The sequence below is a fragment of the Magallana gigas genome, chromosome 5, assembly GCF_963853765.1.
Source record: "Magallana gigas chromosome 5, xbMagGiga1.1, whole genome shotgun sequence".
In the NCBI taxonomy this organism is placed as follows: domain Eukaryota; kingdom Metazoa; phylum Mollusca; class Bivalvia; order Ostreida; family Ostreidae; genus Magallana; species Magallana gigas.
Genome location: NC_088857.1, coordinates 50,828,160 through 50,843,903, shown reverse-complemented (window position 1 = coordinate 50,843,903; position 15,744 = coordinate 50,828,160). Strand labels below are relative to the sequence as shown.

Genomic DNA, 15,744 nt, shown 5'->3' with positions numbered 1-15,744 from the left:
CTAATGTTATTATTTTTGATTAACTTTAATCATTGGTCTTTTTAAAATAAATAACAATAAACAATGAATGCATGTAGGACCAATAATAATTTTTAGATTTATTTTTTTAATCGAAAAATCGCATTAGATCACGTGATATGTCAATTTTTTTTCAAAATGGCGGAAGTGTAAGTGGGTGGGAGATTTATTACGAAAACATTGCGATGGGAAATGTGTTTTGTTAGGTGCGCACTAACTACCAAACGAAGATGCATTTTTCAATACCAGATACACAAGATTTAAAAGACGAAACTGGATCATCTTACACGGTAAATGACAATATATCTTTGAACAGTGAGATGGTACAAGTCAAATGACATATACATATCTTGCGGATCATTATGACATATGTCTATATGGGCTCTACTTGAATATTTTAAGACCTTGGGAAGATAATTGCTGTTATCGTGTTTTAGTAAGTGATGTGACACCATGTCTACAACGATGAAATCAATATGTCTTGTGTCGAAATGTGCTTGATCAGACTGTTGATTGTAAAAGTAGCTTTCATCTTTAACTATAATTTAATAAATCCAGGTGATTTTTTTTTTGCTTTAAAGATAGTTGTTTTAAAATGTTAGGATGGGTAGACAGTTTTGATCGCAGGCTCTAGGGAGATCGGTTGGTAGAGCACAAGACTATAGAGAATTCTGGGGGCCAGGATTTAAACCATAGTCTGTCCCATCAGTGTTTCTTTCAATACATTCCATGTTGTGATCATGCACCTCTGGATCTGAAAAGGGAAGGAAATGGGATTTTGGTCTTTGAGGGCAAAGGTCATTTATTTTGGAGAAATAGGACAGACCAATTTCCATTGCTTGCACTAAGTAGCTTGATAAGTTGGTACTAGAGCACCTGCCAGAGATTTAGGAGGAGAGGTTTTGATTGGTTGATCATTTTTCTCTCATCCAGTTATAATACATGTATTGATATAACGCAATCCAAACATAATAGATCATACTTTATACTGGTATTATGATATTAATAATGTTGAGTAATTTGTATTTAGCCAGTTGTAAAATCAGATTTTAATATGCTATTGAAATCAGATTGCTCATTAGACATTAATAAACTCTAAAAAATCATAAACATTTTATTTTTCTTATATATGACTGAATTTTAATCCCATAATTATCAATTTATTCTCGTACTTTTTGCAAAAACAGTTAAATTTGATAAAAATAAATTGGTAAATTCCACAGGAGCTTGAGGACAGAACCGCCCCCCCCCCCTTCCTCCATTCCCTCACCGTCAAAATATAGACCCTTGGGCCTTTACTCTTCTTTTCATTAAATTATTCAAATACATTAATTGCACAAAATTAAATAGTATGAAATGTTATCCCTCAGCCACTAATACCCCTTCCTATTTAACAAAATCTAAAATTTACGGTGTTTTCTAATTAATGATATTTTGATATATAATTTGACATTGTTTATATTATTACTTCCTTATCAGTTTTTCTATCAAATTGAATTTGAAGCATAGAACAACTTTTTTAAGTATCTTTGAGAGCACCTCTAAGATTGACAGTTTTGAGATAAATCACTGGACCACAACTATACAAATGTAAAATTATTTAAATACTGGTAATTATTTATTCATTTACAGTGATTTATAACTGTTAACTGATCTTGATACAAGAATCTTACGGACAGGGTTTGATTATTAATCAATGAGGATTTAAGTGAAGATTCTTAGGAAATATTGATTTATTATGATAGCAATTTAGTTGATTTGCTTTCTTATTTACTTTACAGAGCTTCAACATTCACATCAATGGAGTGTTTCACTGCAGTGTCCGGTACAGTGCTCTGCACCAATTTCATGAACAGGTGTGTAAATTTGTCCATTAACATTTCAGTCTGAGCATTTCTAGATACAGCAAATTCAGAGTTTCAGAGTACTCAGGAGGACAGCACTATTTTCAAAAACTTTTTTTTAATCAGCTCAAAAAGGAATTTGGTGGACTATCAATGCCACCATTCCCTCCCAAAAAATTTCTATCATTGACGCCGGCCAAAGTTGACGAGCGGCGACAACTGTTGGAGAGGTTTATTCAAATGGGTGAGTAAGATCTCTATGAATGAATTAGATACACCTGTATTATAATTTGTATCTACCCCAGCTGTGAACACAGTCAATAAATTTTGGAAAATTACCAACTGAAGATAGTTTATTAACTTATCAGAAATGCATGCTTAGAGCAAGAATTATCATATACATGTATTTTAATATGAATTGATGGAAAGAAAATTATAACAGAATTAACTTATATGACATTGTTCAGAATTACAAGTATTATGTAAATACCATAATAGAACAAAACATTAAATATCAGTAACATTTATTATTAGGTATTTGAGCTGTATTTGTTTTACTTTGTAGTAAGCCAGGATCCTCAGATTTCAAATTCTGACACATTTAATGGATTTTTCCTTAAAGCTCAACAGGTACAGTGTATATTTATTATTTCATTGTAATTGTTATTAAATCTGTGACTGTCTGACCAGTCAACCACCGACACCTAATAGCTCAGTTTTTAGAGCACCTGACTAGAGATTCAGAGGGGCTGGGTTTAAATCCCAGTCTGGTCTGTCATAATTTTTCCCATCCCTGACTAAATAAATTGTGCAATCATGTGAATTTAAGAACAGTTTTTCAAATTCCATGTTTTGATATTGTGACATGAGAATTTTATGAACATAGAATTATGAACATAAAATAAAAGTTGATGGAAATGCAAGACACAATTTTAGATCAAACAAAAATGACTAATCCACCATTTCCCACAGACATCATATATGATCACAGTTAAACCCAATGCTTAATTCACCTTCCTAACTTTTATGACACAAAAAGAATATTGATGCTTTTAAAATGTATAATTATGGTAATACTGCTGATAAGGGCACAGTTCTGATTTCGTTTGTACCTATTGACATTGTGAGAAGCATGCAATTGAGGAAGTGTAAATATTAAGTACGGATTTCCAATATACATGACATAGGCAGGCCAAGCCAATAACATCTTTGTGATGTCTCAATCAGATTTTAAAGAGATGTTGTATAAAGATATTAATGAGATAAAGGGTTTTTCCTGGTTTTTCGTTTGTAATAGATTACAAGTGGAAATCCCATTATGCAGCTGGATTTGAAAAACTTCCTTTACCACCACCACAAATACCATTAATTACATTAAACACACTCATAAGCTTGTTTTGAATCCTTATAAGTAATGGATGAAATATATGTAATCTCAATTTGGAAATAACTCATACAGTATCAAGACGATTGGTTTCCTTCCCATTTCACTAGCTTGTAGTCTGTCTGTCTGTCTGCTGACCTGGTTTTCTGCTCCTATTCTCTCTATGTCTGAAACTTGCTAGAGAGCTTCGTAGATTAAGTGAAATCATTAACAATGAGTTGTTCATACTGACAAACTATGGTCATATTTCCCCATTAGTGGCGTATCTTTATAATTACCTCAATCATGGTTGATACCACCGGTACTTGTAAATAAATGGCCAGTACTTGCTATAGAAAACCTGTATTAATGACTATGTTAGGAAACATGCTATAGCTTTAAATTTATAGAAGATGGTATTCAAAATTTTAGAACTGCAATAAACCCTAGTCTTACCATAATATTTTAAATGCAGTTTGTGATACATGTGTCTTTAAAGTTATTTATCCATTGTTCTTGACTTCTGCAGGAGACGCAAAAAGAGGCCTCAGAGGCTACATCCCTGGATGTGTACCTGATGAACGGCCACAAAATCACGATCAAAATAATGTCAACAGACCAAACAGAAGATGTTTTAGAGGTAATCCTTATTAAATAGGATACTTTCCCATTTATCATGGCATGAATTCAGATTCTTTAATCAAAGGAGGAAGGAATATCTCACACTAAGTTAAATGGTTTACAACTTTAAATCAGTTTCATAAGATATACATACTAACAGTAGGTTTGTAAATGTGCATGGCCAAAAAAATTACCGTATCTGTACACGTAGATTCTCGCGCCAAAATGTCAAAATAAAAAGGGATAAGAAGGAATTATTTAAGTTGTTATTTTTGTTTGAGGAGTAAATCGACTCTGTTTTATCCATTAAAACTTCCAGTGTAGGGCATTATTCTCATGCCTTTTGGTAGATAGGTTGAGCCAGAGAATACTACTGTCTTATTTAGACTTTGGACTCACAGACTGAACTATGTGATGGAGTTGTATAGTACTAGTACATTGTACCAGTATTTTGAGAATATTAGTTTCTATTTCAGGATTTGAAATCACAGAACTGTTTACAGAGTTGTGTAGTACAACAGTCATTCTCAATGTATGACTTCATTTTGAAATATCACTGTCAGTCACTCAATTTAGAACCATTTTAACAAGAGCTTGGACTTTGGGTAGTTGGTGTCAAACAGCAATGTGAATAGACTTGTCTATTTCATTGTATGACACTCAGCCATTGCTCTTTGATATCAACAAGATTTGTCTGGCTATTGAGCTAAGACTTCGAAATCGATGTATATTTCACTCGAAACCAGTGTCATTTTAACTTGTTTTGAGGCAAGAAATAGATAGTAACATTTACTGAAAGTCCAATGGTTCTAAAATTATTATTTTTTGAAGTAACAGGATTAAATTATGCATATATTGCAGTTATTGATTTAAGGGGTTCATATCCTATTTATATACAATAAATTGCAGTGTATTTTTTATAGGCATTAATATTATGAAATATTTTAACAGCTGAATTTTTTATGTCACAGTGCTTTCCATATGTCGCTTATATGGGTTTTTGAGAATGAATGTCCATTTTTCTGCTATTGAAGTTGGGAAAGGAAAAAAATAAAAAACATAGATTTTTGATATAATACAACCCTAATATATCATCAATATTTTTTTAATCAAGGATTGATAAAACCTGTGGCAATGATAGCATCAAGCAGGGTTACCCAAACTTACCTTTGATAGAAATTGAGCTAAAAATGATTTTATATGAAACTTGAATTTTTAAGAGGCAACTTACTATATTTTTCTCAAATTAAAGTAATTACCATATACCCATTTTTGTTCGCGTGTCACAAAATTTGCGAAAATGGGGAAAATCGGTAACATTTTAAATTTGCGTCAGTCATTTTTTGCGATTTAAAAAGTTTAATTGTTATAGAAAATGATACAGGATATAATTTTTGCATATTGAATAATTTGCAATTTAAAAGAGATATTGAAAAAAGCCAAAATTAGATCATCGCTAAATTTTTAAAATATACGGTATCATACATGTATAAAGACTTTGATATGTTCTGGTGTCGATAAGCAAATTTGCCTCAATTTTTATTCATGCTGTACACTCAAATTTTTGGCAGTTTTATAAAAAAGAAAAATGTCCTTGCTTTTCAAGGTTTTAATGATAAAATTCTTTATGATTTGAAATTGATATAGAATTAGTTAATTTTTTTTACTATTTATTGCTTGAATGAATACCGCTTTTTTAATAAGATTAACATCAGTTTAACCCCCATGCAATGAATCTGAGCTAGATTAGTAAAAACAACAGGTATGTGGGAATAATTTTCAGTAAAAGAATCATAGATGATGTTCTTTTGGAAAACTACCGGTATATTATTTAAACAGTCTGGCAAACTTAATTTTTTAATAGCATAACCAGTGCAATGGAGTAGCAATTCTGAGAATGACTAACATGCACTATCAGTATATAAATAGTGCCTGTTTGGGAGGGTAACAGTTGAAATTGACACCCCGAGAAAACCATTGTCAACCGACGCGAAGCGGAGGTTGACAATGGTTTTCGAGGGGTGTCAATTTCAACTGTTATCCTCCCAAACAGGCACTATTTATTTTGTTATACTGAATGTCTTTTTTAAAAATTTTAAGAAAATTTTACTGCTTTTATATAGGAATAACGTGAATTCTACAGCGAACCGTACGCGCATAATTTTCGCGCATGTAACATTTTTTAATATTACCCGTTGCCAAGTGCGTTGCTAACGCTGAGGGTAATAGTAAATATTATTAACTGCGTCTTAACCAATCAGATTTCAGTATTTAACATGAAAGTATAACAATAGTATTTAGCAGAGAGATTGCCAGATAGAACTGTGTGATTGAATTTAGTACAACCAGTGATAGTAGTAGTATATAAAACATAATGTGTCCTTTTCAGGCTGTAGCTTCACAGATAGAACTGCCAGATGAATTTGTGTACTACTTTGGTTTGTTTCTGGTTCAGAAGGAGGATGGAGGAGATAATTCTAGTAAGTATTAGAACAAATTACTATATACTGTAAACATATTGTTTTTGGAGGAATTTGATTTTTAAAGGGGCATGGTCACGATTTTATTCAAAAATTATTTTTTCTGATTTTAATGTTCACAATGCTTCAGTAAGGCATTTTTAATAGGCAACCAAAATTTGAATGTCATTCGTTGAGTTATAAGCAAGTTACAAAGCTTGCAATTCTTTGCTATGTAAACACAGCTTTTGTTTACATTTTGAATGTTGAAGTGAAAATTCCAATTTTAGACCTAATGAATGTGTTAAATGTAAAGAACTGTTAATTTATGCTTAAAATGAATAAGAAGATAGACAAATCAGCTTGAAAAAGATTTTTTACTGGTATGTTGAACCAATGTAAATAACAACAGGGCACGAGCTTTGTTTACATGACAAAGAATTGTGAGCCCTGTATCTTGCTTATAACTTTACAACTGACCCTCAAATTTCATTTGATCAGTAGAAATGCTTTCCTAAAGCATTGTAAGTAATGAAAACAGAAAAATAGAATTTGCCAAAATTGTGACCATGCCCCTTTAAATATTTTATCATAGACTTAATTTAGTACATTTCGAAATGTGCCTATTTACATGCATGACATTTAGAATTGTACTTAATTAAGTAAAAGCTGTTTTCTTCTTTTAAAAAAAACCCCCCAAAAACCAAAAAAAAAAAACCTAAAAAGAATACTCAGCAAATGCCAAAATGTATAACATTTACGGTATGTCATTTTGTCAGTGGTAAATCATTAGCTTTACATTTGTTGTCATTGAAGTACTGTAGATTCCTTATATGACACATGTACTCAATTTTGCGATTCAACAGTTTTACATCAAATTAGGAGAATTTATAATTGTGAATGTCAAATTTTTATCATAGTTTCATTTATCGAAAAATAAAAAAGGAGATTTTAAAATCTGCGAGATATGCTTTAGGAATCTACAGTATTCTGTATCCAATCAGCTATGAACACCTTTAATGTATGATTTCTAAATACATGTTCAAGTATATGATGTATCGCAGATTTACTGAAGTATCTATTAACCTTTTCTTCTTACACAGTTGTGAGGAAACTTCAGGAGTTTGAATCCCCGTACATTTCTCTGAAGTATGCCAGTAATGTGGGCACCCACAGAATAGTCCTACGCAAGAGGTATCGTCTCCAGCTTATCACATTCATCAATACTGATAACTGAAAATGTCAATCAGATTAAAATACAGATATCTACAACTGACAGTAACCCACTGAAGTTCATCTTCTTTGATGTCATTTTGAACTTTCTTACTTGCATGAAAGATAAATTTATCAACCAATCACGATAATCTTTGCAAAGTTGACTCGGGGGGTAGCATTGTTTGAGAATGGTGTCACACTGTCACGTATGAAAAAAGCGGTTGGTGAAAAGAAGTTTCATTCTGACATTGTGAATTTATCACCAGTGGTCATTGTTAAACCTCTGTGCGCTTTGCGCTGTCGTAGAGTTCTTATTTTAAGCAGATTGTTAAAACATGTACATATATTGGGAAATGACTGCCAGTGGGTTCATAATGTGTCGTTAATAAGTACATGCATAAATGATAGAACACTTAATTGAAGTAGGTGACACATGTTCCGATTGTAATTAAACTTAAAAATATTTTAACCCAGCTAAATAGTAGGATGAACAAATTCATTGGAGGATTATTTGCACCACTCCACAAATGGTCAATTATCTATGCCTAATCAAATTAACTAATCTGTTGCTTTGTGTGACTGTTAGTTTCATTAATGAGCAAGCATGATGGATTAATTTGATGGAGGAAGACTGATCATTTCTTCCTTCTATACAATGTATTAATGGTCAAAATGTGTGTTGAACAAAAGAATGAAAATCATTTACATATAAATACGTGTATAATAAAAAACTATATTTGCTTTCCCTCTCACAAATCTGTGAATTAATTTTGGGTTGGTAGTTAGGGAAGCTTTCTTTTAAGGTGAGATCCAAGCCTTCATGTATTAAATTTTAAGTGCAAACAAAATATAGATTATAGAAATTTTTAAGATGAAGGTCAAAATTTTCATCAAAATCTTAAGTCTGCCACATTTGCATTGATTGGGATATGGCAAAGAAGAAATTTTAAAGGTGGCCATGTGTCCTTGTGTTATGGTTTCTGTTTTCTCTCAGTATCTGGGACCTGACGTATGAAGATGACTTGCTGGATAACAAGATCGCCATGAATCTCCTGTATGTTCAGGTACAGTATCTCATTTTGTTGTCAGTAAAATCAACATATATTTATATATAAGGTACCAAACATTTTGTCATGGTTTCTGTGAATGTTCATGATGACGTTGTTTATATTGATAATATTTAAAGCTATACACGCTATAATTTGCGTCAATTTTGAATGACCGTGAAAACGCATGTGTTTGTCTACTTATAAAAGTTATCCTTAATCTGTAAATTACAAGGGTGAATTCCATCTCGTTACAAAGATATATATTTTTAATTGTTTATTTTCCTGCCAGGAAAATATACCTTTTCATGAATATTGATGAAGGAAGAGCAAACCGACCTCATTGCGCATGTCCGTGGAGAACTAGGTGGTCGTTATTGTTTGCCTAATTAAATATCCACCTTGATTTTTAATATGCTTAACCGTTGTTAAATTGAAATACATACATGTATAATGAGTAAAATACGCTTGTCATTCACGATACCCTTACTTCTGCATTAACACTTATAGGATCTATAAATAGCACATAGGGGAAAAACACAGGTCTACGTCATTTTTTAAAAGTACTCACAGGCTTGTATTTGTTTCTTTTGTTTGTACTCGTATATCGGACAAATTTATGCTTTACTGAAAATATCTTTTCCTTTGTGAAACTATCACAATTATGAAGATGTTGACCTTTCACCAGTTTTGGTATGATAGGCTAAATTTAGCTGTCGATATCACGTGATAGATTGATATTCACGAGGAGGCATTACTTTCCTGGCAGGAAAATAAATATTTTTTATTGTTTAATATTTGATATATTTGTTACGTGATCGATTTGAGCATTATAATTAACAGAATAAAGGTAAGTTTTATTAGTAATCAAACACATACATTTTCCCCTTTATTCAAAATTGACGCAAATTATAGCGTGTATAGCTTTAACATTTGATTAAATTGTTGCATTCTTTTTCGTGTTTACAGGCAGTAAGTGACATTGAAAGGCAGTGGACCCTGGGTACAAAGGAACAGCTCCGTCACCTAGCAACTCTCCAGCAGAGGGGCTCCAAGCGGGAGGTAAAGTATCATTTGATGATAATAATACATTGTATAGAAAATATGATGTTTTAATCTGTGGTGAAAATTCTTATGATCTTTTGTGCCCAAGAGCATGCATGAGGCTGCGAGGGAAAGATTCTTGGTGGTACATGTAGTTAAATGAGGAAGAGTTAAAAACTGGTTCTTATTGCATTATTTACATTGATTTATTGTACTGTACATTTAAATTGCAAATAAAACGTTGTGTTCCTAAGTTGAAATAAAGACATTATTATGATCGTTCAGATGTACATGTATATGGGTAAAAAATGAATGCCTACAAATATTATTTCAGCAATGCATATGTATTTCAATATCTTTTCTTTGAGTGTAACCAATAGAAATGATTACAGTTTATCAGAGTGTGTATTTTTGTTTCAGTACCTGCGTCTGGCTCGGACCATGAAGTACTATGGATACATTCAGTTCAAACCCTGTGTCACAGACTACCCTCACCCTCACTCCCGAGTGTTTGTCGCTGCTGGGCACCGAGAACTCAACTTCAGAATACAGACAGATTCAGTAAGTCTATTTGAATATGTTACATTGTTTTTGGGCTTACACATTGATGAACATTTGTAACCATAACAGAAGCTAACTGTGAGAGCGTTATTTTAAACAGAGCACAATGAAAGAAGGAAGCTTCAAGATCACCAGGATGAGGTGTTGGAGAATCACAACGTCCGTAAGTGACCCACCCTCTGGGTACAATTTAAATCTCATTGTCACTTAAACCTCCATAAAGTTATGTCATAATAGCATCATAAATATCAGTGATAATTTTATGATATTGAGCATCTTGAGCATGAATGATAGGATTTTATGAGTCCTTGTTACTGATTTGAAAAAAACCAAACCAATTTTTGTTATAAAAATGATATGAAAACATTGATTACAAATGGATTGAATTACTGAAAATTACAGTGTGGTGTAAGATAATTTAGAAATTCATATTGAATACTGGAAATTGAAATTGATCCCTAACTTTTGACTTGGTAGATGTCTGAATCTAACGGTGAGATTGGGATAGGGGGACAGCTCAGTAAGGCCAAGCTGGAGTTGTCATTTGAATATTTAATGGCCAAAGATACACTGAAATGGATCACCATAACAACAGACCAGGTAGGGGATAGTGAAATTTAAATTAAATATTTGTATTTATAATTATTGGATCATAATGGATATCATATTCAGCGGATTTTTTGACAGAACTTTATCAATACCGGTAACTTTATTTATTTAAACTGAATTTTGAAATTTCTTCTATCCACTGGCTGTAAAATTATTTTGCTTGAAAAATACACCAATATGTTGTGTTATAACTTATGCTTGAAAGTTGTTGCATTTACAGGCCATTCTGATGAGTATGTGTCTCCAGTCCATGGTGGATGAGCTGATAATGAAAAAGCAGGGCAAAAAAATTAAAAAGGTGACAACTCAAATTCAGAGAGTAAATTGTTCTAAATCAGATAAGCATGGGTTATTGTACCATAGATAAAAATACCGTAGTTTTCTTGCTTTGTTTTCCACAGTTACTAGATATTTTATTATCTCTTTGCAGCCACAAGATAGATCAAAGTTGGATCCTCGCAGTGTTCAACAAGATAATGGTTACTCTGGCAAAAGTGCAGATGTAAAAATATATTTATTGATAAAAGCATAATACAGTATTTAAACCCGCAATCCTTTCTTTATAAACAGTTATGATAAAATTACCATTAATGTATGCTTCATGTAGATGCTCTCTATACATGTACCTGCTAGATATGAAATGCACATAAAAATGAATCATTTTATATAATTTATAACTTAATCCTTATCTTACTAAGATTCATTGATATTGATTTGAAATTAATTTTCTCTCATGATCATACTATTTAGACAGTATGAAATTGCAGTTACACATGATTTACCTGTTAATTTTATTTACCTGTAGGTCTTTATGCAGTGTTTGTATTTTTTTCCCCAGGGAAATCCAAAGGGCAAGAACAAAACATTTGTTGAGAACAATGCCTTTGATACCATTGGTGATGATGACCTTTAGAACTTGCTACCATGGTGACCACAAATGATCGATTTTATCTCCAAGAGATTTGGAAGATAAATTTCATCACAGCTTCTAGTCAGAGAAGAGTGCAGTTAATGCAAGAACCAATTCAAAAGTGTTCCTAAATGGAGGTGCTACATGGACTTAATGGTAGTCCAAATCATTTGAAGCATGTTAATGTGAGAATCATCAAGCATATACGTATATGTGCACTTGTTGTTGCACTAGATTATTCTATAGCTGAAGTGCAGCAGAAGATGGTACATGTCATTCAAATATCAGTCCAATTCATATATTTTTGTGAAAAGCATTCCAAATTTTTTTTTAGAAATGTCAGGTGAACATGCGATTACATGTTGTAATTTCTTGGTCCTGGTCAGAGTCAAAGCCAAAGAGTTGATTGTACATGTATACATATTCCTTATATTGTAATGTACTTCGTACATATGCACATATCGATTGATCAAACTTCCCCGTTGGGCCAGTAATAGGATTTTAGTGTATAAAGAGTATTTTATGCATTCTTTATGTGTTGTACTGGTACATGAGTGTACGTATGCAGGTATATGTATTCATTCATTTTCCTCAAAGCTTATTTCATATTACAACTACCGGTATATTTTGTTATTTGACATTGTTTAGCTGGTCTGAATTCAATTCCTGTGTCAAAATGGGATGGTTCTTTGAAAACTCATTATAACAATCATCAAGATTCATCACATTGTTTAATCCAACTTTGCATTGTCGGTATGTATCTTAGCAAATTTTCTAGCAGGGATGAAACACACAGCATTGTAATATTATTAATACATACTTATCTATTTGAGAAGTTTATTAAGGAAAAATACACTGACAACTTTTAAGGATTTATGAAAACCCGTTTTTACATGTTAAACTTGACTGTTCCATTAGAGATACTTCCTTATTAACACTTTAATTTTGGTAAATCTAATCAATAAGCAACACATTTTATGACTGAATTCACCATCGTTAAAAAACGATGACTTGATATATGCTGTGTACCACAGCAGTTGGTTCTGCTTTTAAGATATTGTTTCTGTGAATTTGTTACGTGGGTGTGCAATATATCTGCTCTAAAAAGAGAGAATGCTCATTTGCAAATAAAAAAAAAAAATCATTTTCATAACCTATAAAATTTCAGCATTAAATCAAGTAGAATATGTGCAAGGTTTTTTGTTTTCAATGATATACCCCAAAACTAAAGTTCAGAGTTCATGCAATAGTCATACAATGCAGGGCCCATCTGTATAGTACATGTATAGATGTTGTTACTATTTACCTGGACTCTCTATATATACATGTATAGGACCACCATGTTTGTATCCACCTTATCTGTTTATTTTATATTTATGATGTGCCATTATCTCTTAGTTTTCTTATCCAGTCCCTAAATCATCATTTTTCTTACACAGTTACACTGAGTCCCTGTTCACCCAAAACTTGCCATGTAAATTGTATCTCATAATAAAACATATTTGGTGTATTTAGTTCATAATTTTTAGTAAAATAATTGTAATTTTATCATATACATGTACATGTATTTATTCAGGGGCGTATATACTAGTTTATACGTCCCTGATTTATTTCACAATATGGCTCCTCATCAAGTAATCAAGTTACACATGTATGTATTAATTCACAATATTAATTCCTGAAGATACCCTACATTTTCTGTACCTTCATCTATAGAGATGCCTAATAGATACCAATAAATGTAAGAATAAGAATGTACTCGGAAAAGGCACTTGTTAAACCTATAAATGATTGAATTTCTGAACTGTTTACAATGTACTTATAAATTAATGTGGGAACTAGAGAGTTGTACTGTATTTTGTTAAATTTGTTGAAAAATTATATGTAAGTTGTTAGTGATGAATTCTTTTCCTATGTATGTTTTAGCACATTATTTTTTGAGTAGTTTAAAGTTTTTAGTATAATATATAAAAAAAAATTTAAGTATAAATTCTTTACAGAGTTTTTTTTGATTTTGTAAGTTGATAATTGTTTGAAAGTATTTTCTACATTTTTTCATGGTTTTGTTGTGGAGCACAAAAGTCTTTCTACCTTCAAGTAAACATTGTTATATTAAAAGAACTGTACCAGGAACACAAAAACATATTGAAGTTTGAAATAGCATATTCTTAAATATGTCTTTTGGTTTGATAATTACTACAAGTGTGCAGCATTTTGATGTGAATCTTGCATCCACGTGGAGACTTTCTAGTACAAATGTACTGACACTGGTTACTTCTTTTGACCAGAGACATTTTTTGTTTGCAATGCACCTGTAGTGCACTCGCCTGTGTGTGAAAATCAATACTTGCATGTGCATTTAATAACAGAAGATGTACTAGGGCTGAGTTTTAGAAAAGAGCTTGCATCAAAGTTGTAAATCTATTCAGTCTTTAGGAATTATCTGAAATCTAGATCATTCTTTTCCAAACCTTTTTAGTCTTAATTAATTTGAATGTTTTATTGGTATCAAGTTTAAACATTTGGTACTTTAGGAATAATAAGCATTTTATTTTGCAAGTTCTTCTATAAACCACATCCAAGAATTCTTACTGAGCAAGTGCCATATAGCGGTTATTGTTTGTTAGCGACTGTAGATGGGTAGTTATACCCTTTATCACATATTCAAAAGATTTTAATTTGTTCTATATCTAATTAATTTGTTGATCCCAAAGAATCAAAAAAAACTTATTGTTTACACTAAGAGAAGATTATTTTATCATTGTTACATCATTCCATTTATTTGTATATGTACAGATTTTGTTCTGAATAAGATGAAAATAAAGATTTATGTATAACAAACAAACTGCTTCAGTTGTATTTGTTTCTTCCCTATTGTTAATGGATTTTTCTGTGTGGATTTAAGCTCACCTGAGCCAGAGGCTCAATTGATCTTTTTTGGACAAAACTTGTCTGTTGTATGTCAATGTTGCTTCGTCATAAACTTTTCACTTATCATCTTCTTCTCAAGAACCACAAGGCCATTTTCAACCAGACTAAGCACAAAGCATCCAAAAGGGAAGGGCCTTCAAGTTTATTCAAATGAAGGCCATGTCTTCTTTGAGGGGGATATAATTTAGAATTATTGAAATTTTTTTTGTATTTTTAAAAAATGTTCACCTCAAAAACCATATTGACCAAGAAAAAAAGCTGTAACTTGTGTGGAAGCATTTTTAGGTAATATAGATTCAATTTTGTTCAAATCATGATCCAAGGTGTTACGGTGGGGTCAAATTTTGGGGTCCAATTTTTACATAGGAATTTAGTGAGAAAAATCTTCAATAATCTCCTCAAAATCCAATTGGCCAGAGAAGCTGTAACTTGTGTGGAAGCATTCTCAGATCAGGTACTGCAGATTCACGTTTGTTCAAATCAGGATCCCTGGGGGTTAGGGTGGGGCCACAAAGGGTCGATTTTTTTTTACATAGGAATATAAAGAGAAAAACCTTTAAAAATCATCTTTGCAAAATCAATTGGCCAGAAAAGCTGTAACTTGTGCGGAAGCATCCTTAGGTAGTGTAGATTTAAATTAAGGTAAAATGAGGCCACAACTGGAGGAGGGGGGTTGAATTTTAAAATGAGTAATAACTAATAAATTTGATTATTCTCAAAAACTTTGAAGTTATATAATGTGTGATAGCAAATGTTATATGTTATATATTACTTTTATCAAGAATCTTGACATTTGTTGATTCTTAATTGTTTATATTTATATGAATACAGCAATTGATTTTAATCTTCTTGAGAACTGCAATGCTCAATATGTAATATGACTGTGAAATCATCCAGGATAAAAGGGGCTCAGTGTTTAGCATAAGAATGTCTGGAAAATATTTGATAAATCTTTTATAAAGGATATATTTACTACATTTTTCAGATATTTAGTGCATGACTCAATGAAGCCGATTTTATCATGACTGTCATTGCTCAGGTGAGCGATGTGGCCCATTGGCCTCATGTTACTACATGTGTGTTGAGAATCCTTCTTCATTGATATGTATAACTAACTATACAT

The 15,744-nt window shown here is 32.0% G+C and overlaps 1 protein-coding gene across 1 annotated transcript; it reads left to right on the top strand.

Annotated features, from left to right (window-relative positions):
- The first annotated feature begins 150 nt into the window (after positions 1-150).
- LOC105347376 (sorting nexin-17) lies at positions 151-14,535 on the top strand. Its single transcript, XM_011456446.4, has 15 exons — positions 151-308; positions 1,800-1,874; positions 1,989-2,106; positions 2,428-2,492; positions 3,755-3,865; positions 6,236-6,326; positions 7,409-7,499; positions 8,515-8,584; positions 9,536-9,628; positions 10,031-10,171; positions 10,272-10,334; positions 10,649-10,771; positions 11,001-11,078; positions 11,211-11,282; positions 11,619-14,535. The coding sequence occupies exons 1-15, from the start codon at positions 249-251 to the stop codon at positions 11,691-11,693; spliced, it is 1,326 nt and encodes a 441-aa protein (XP_011454748.1). The 5' UTR covers positions 151-248; the 3' UTR covers positions 11,694-14,535.
- Positions 14,536-15,744: the final 1,209 nt, after the last annotated feature.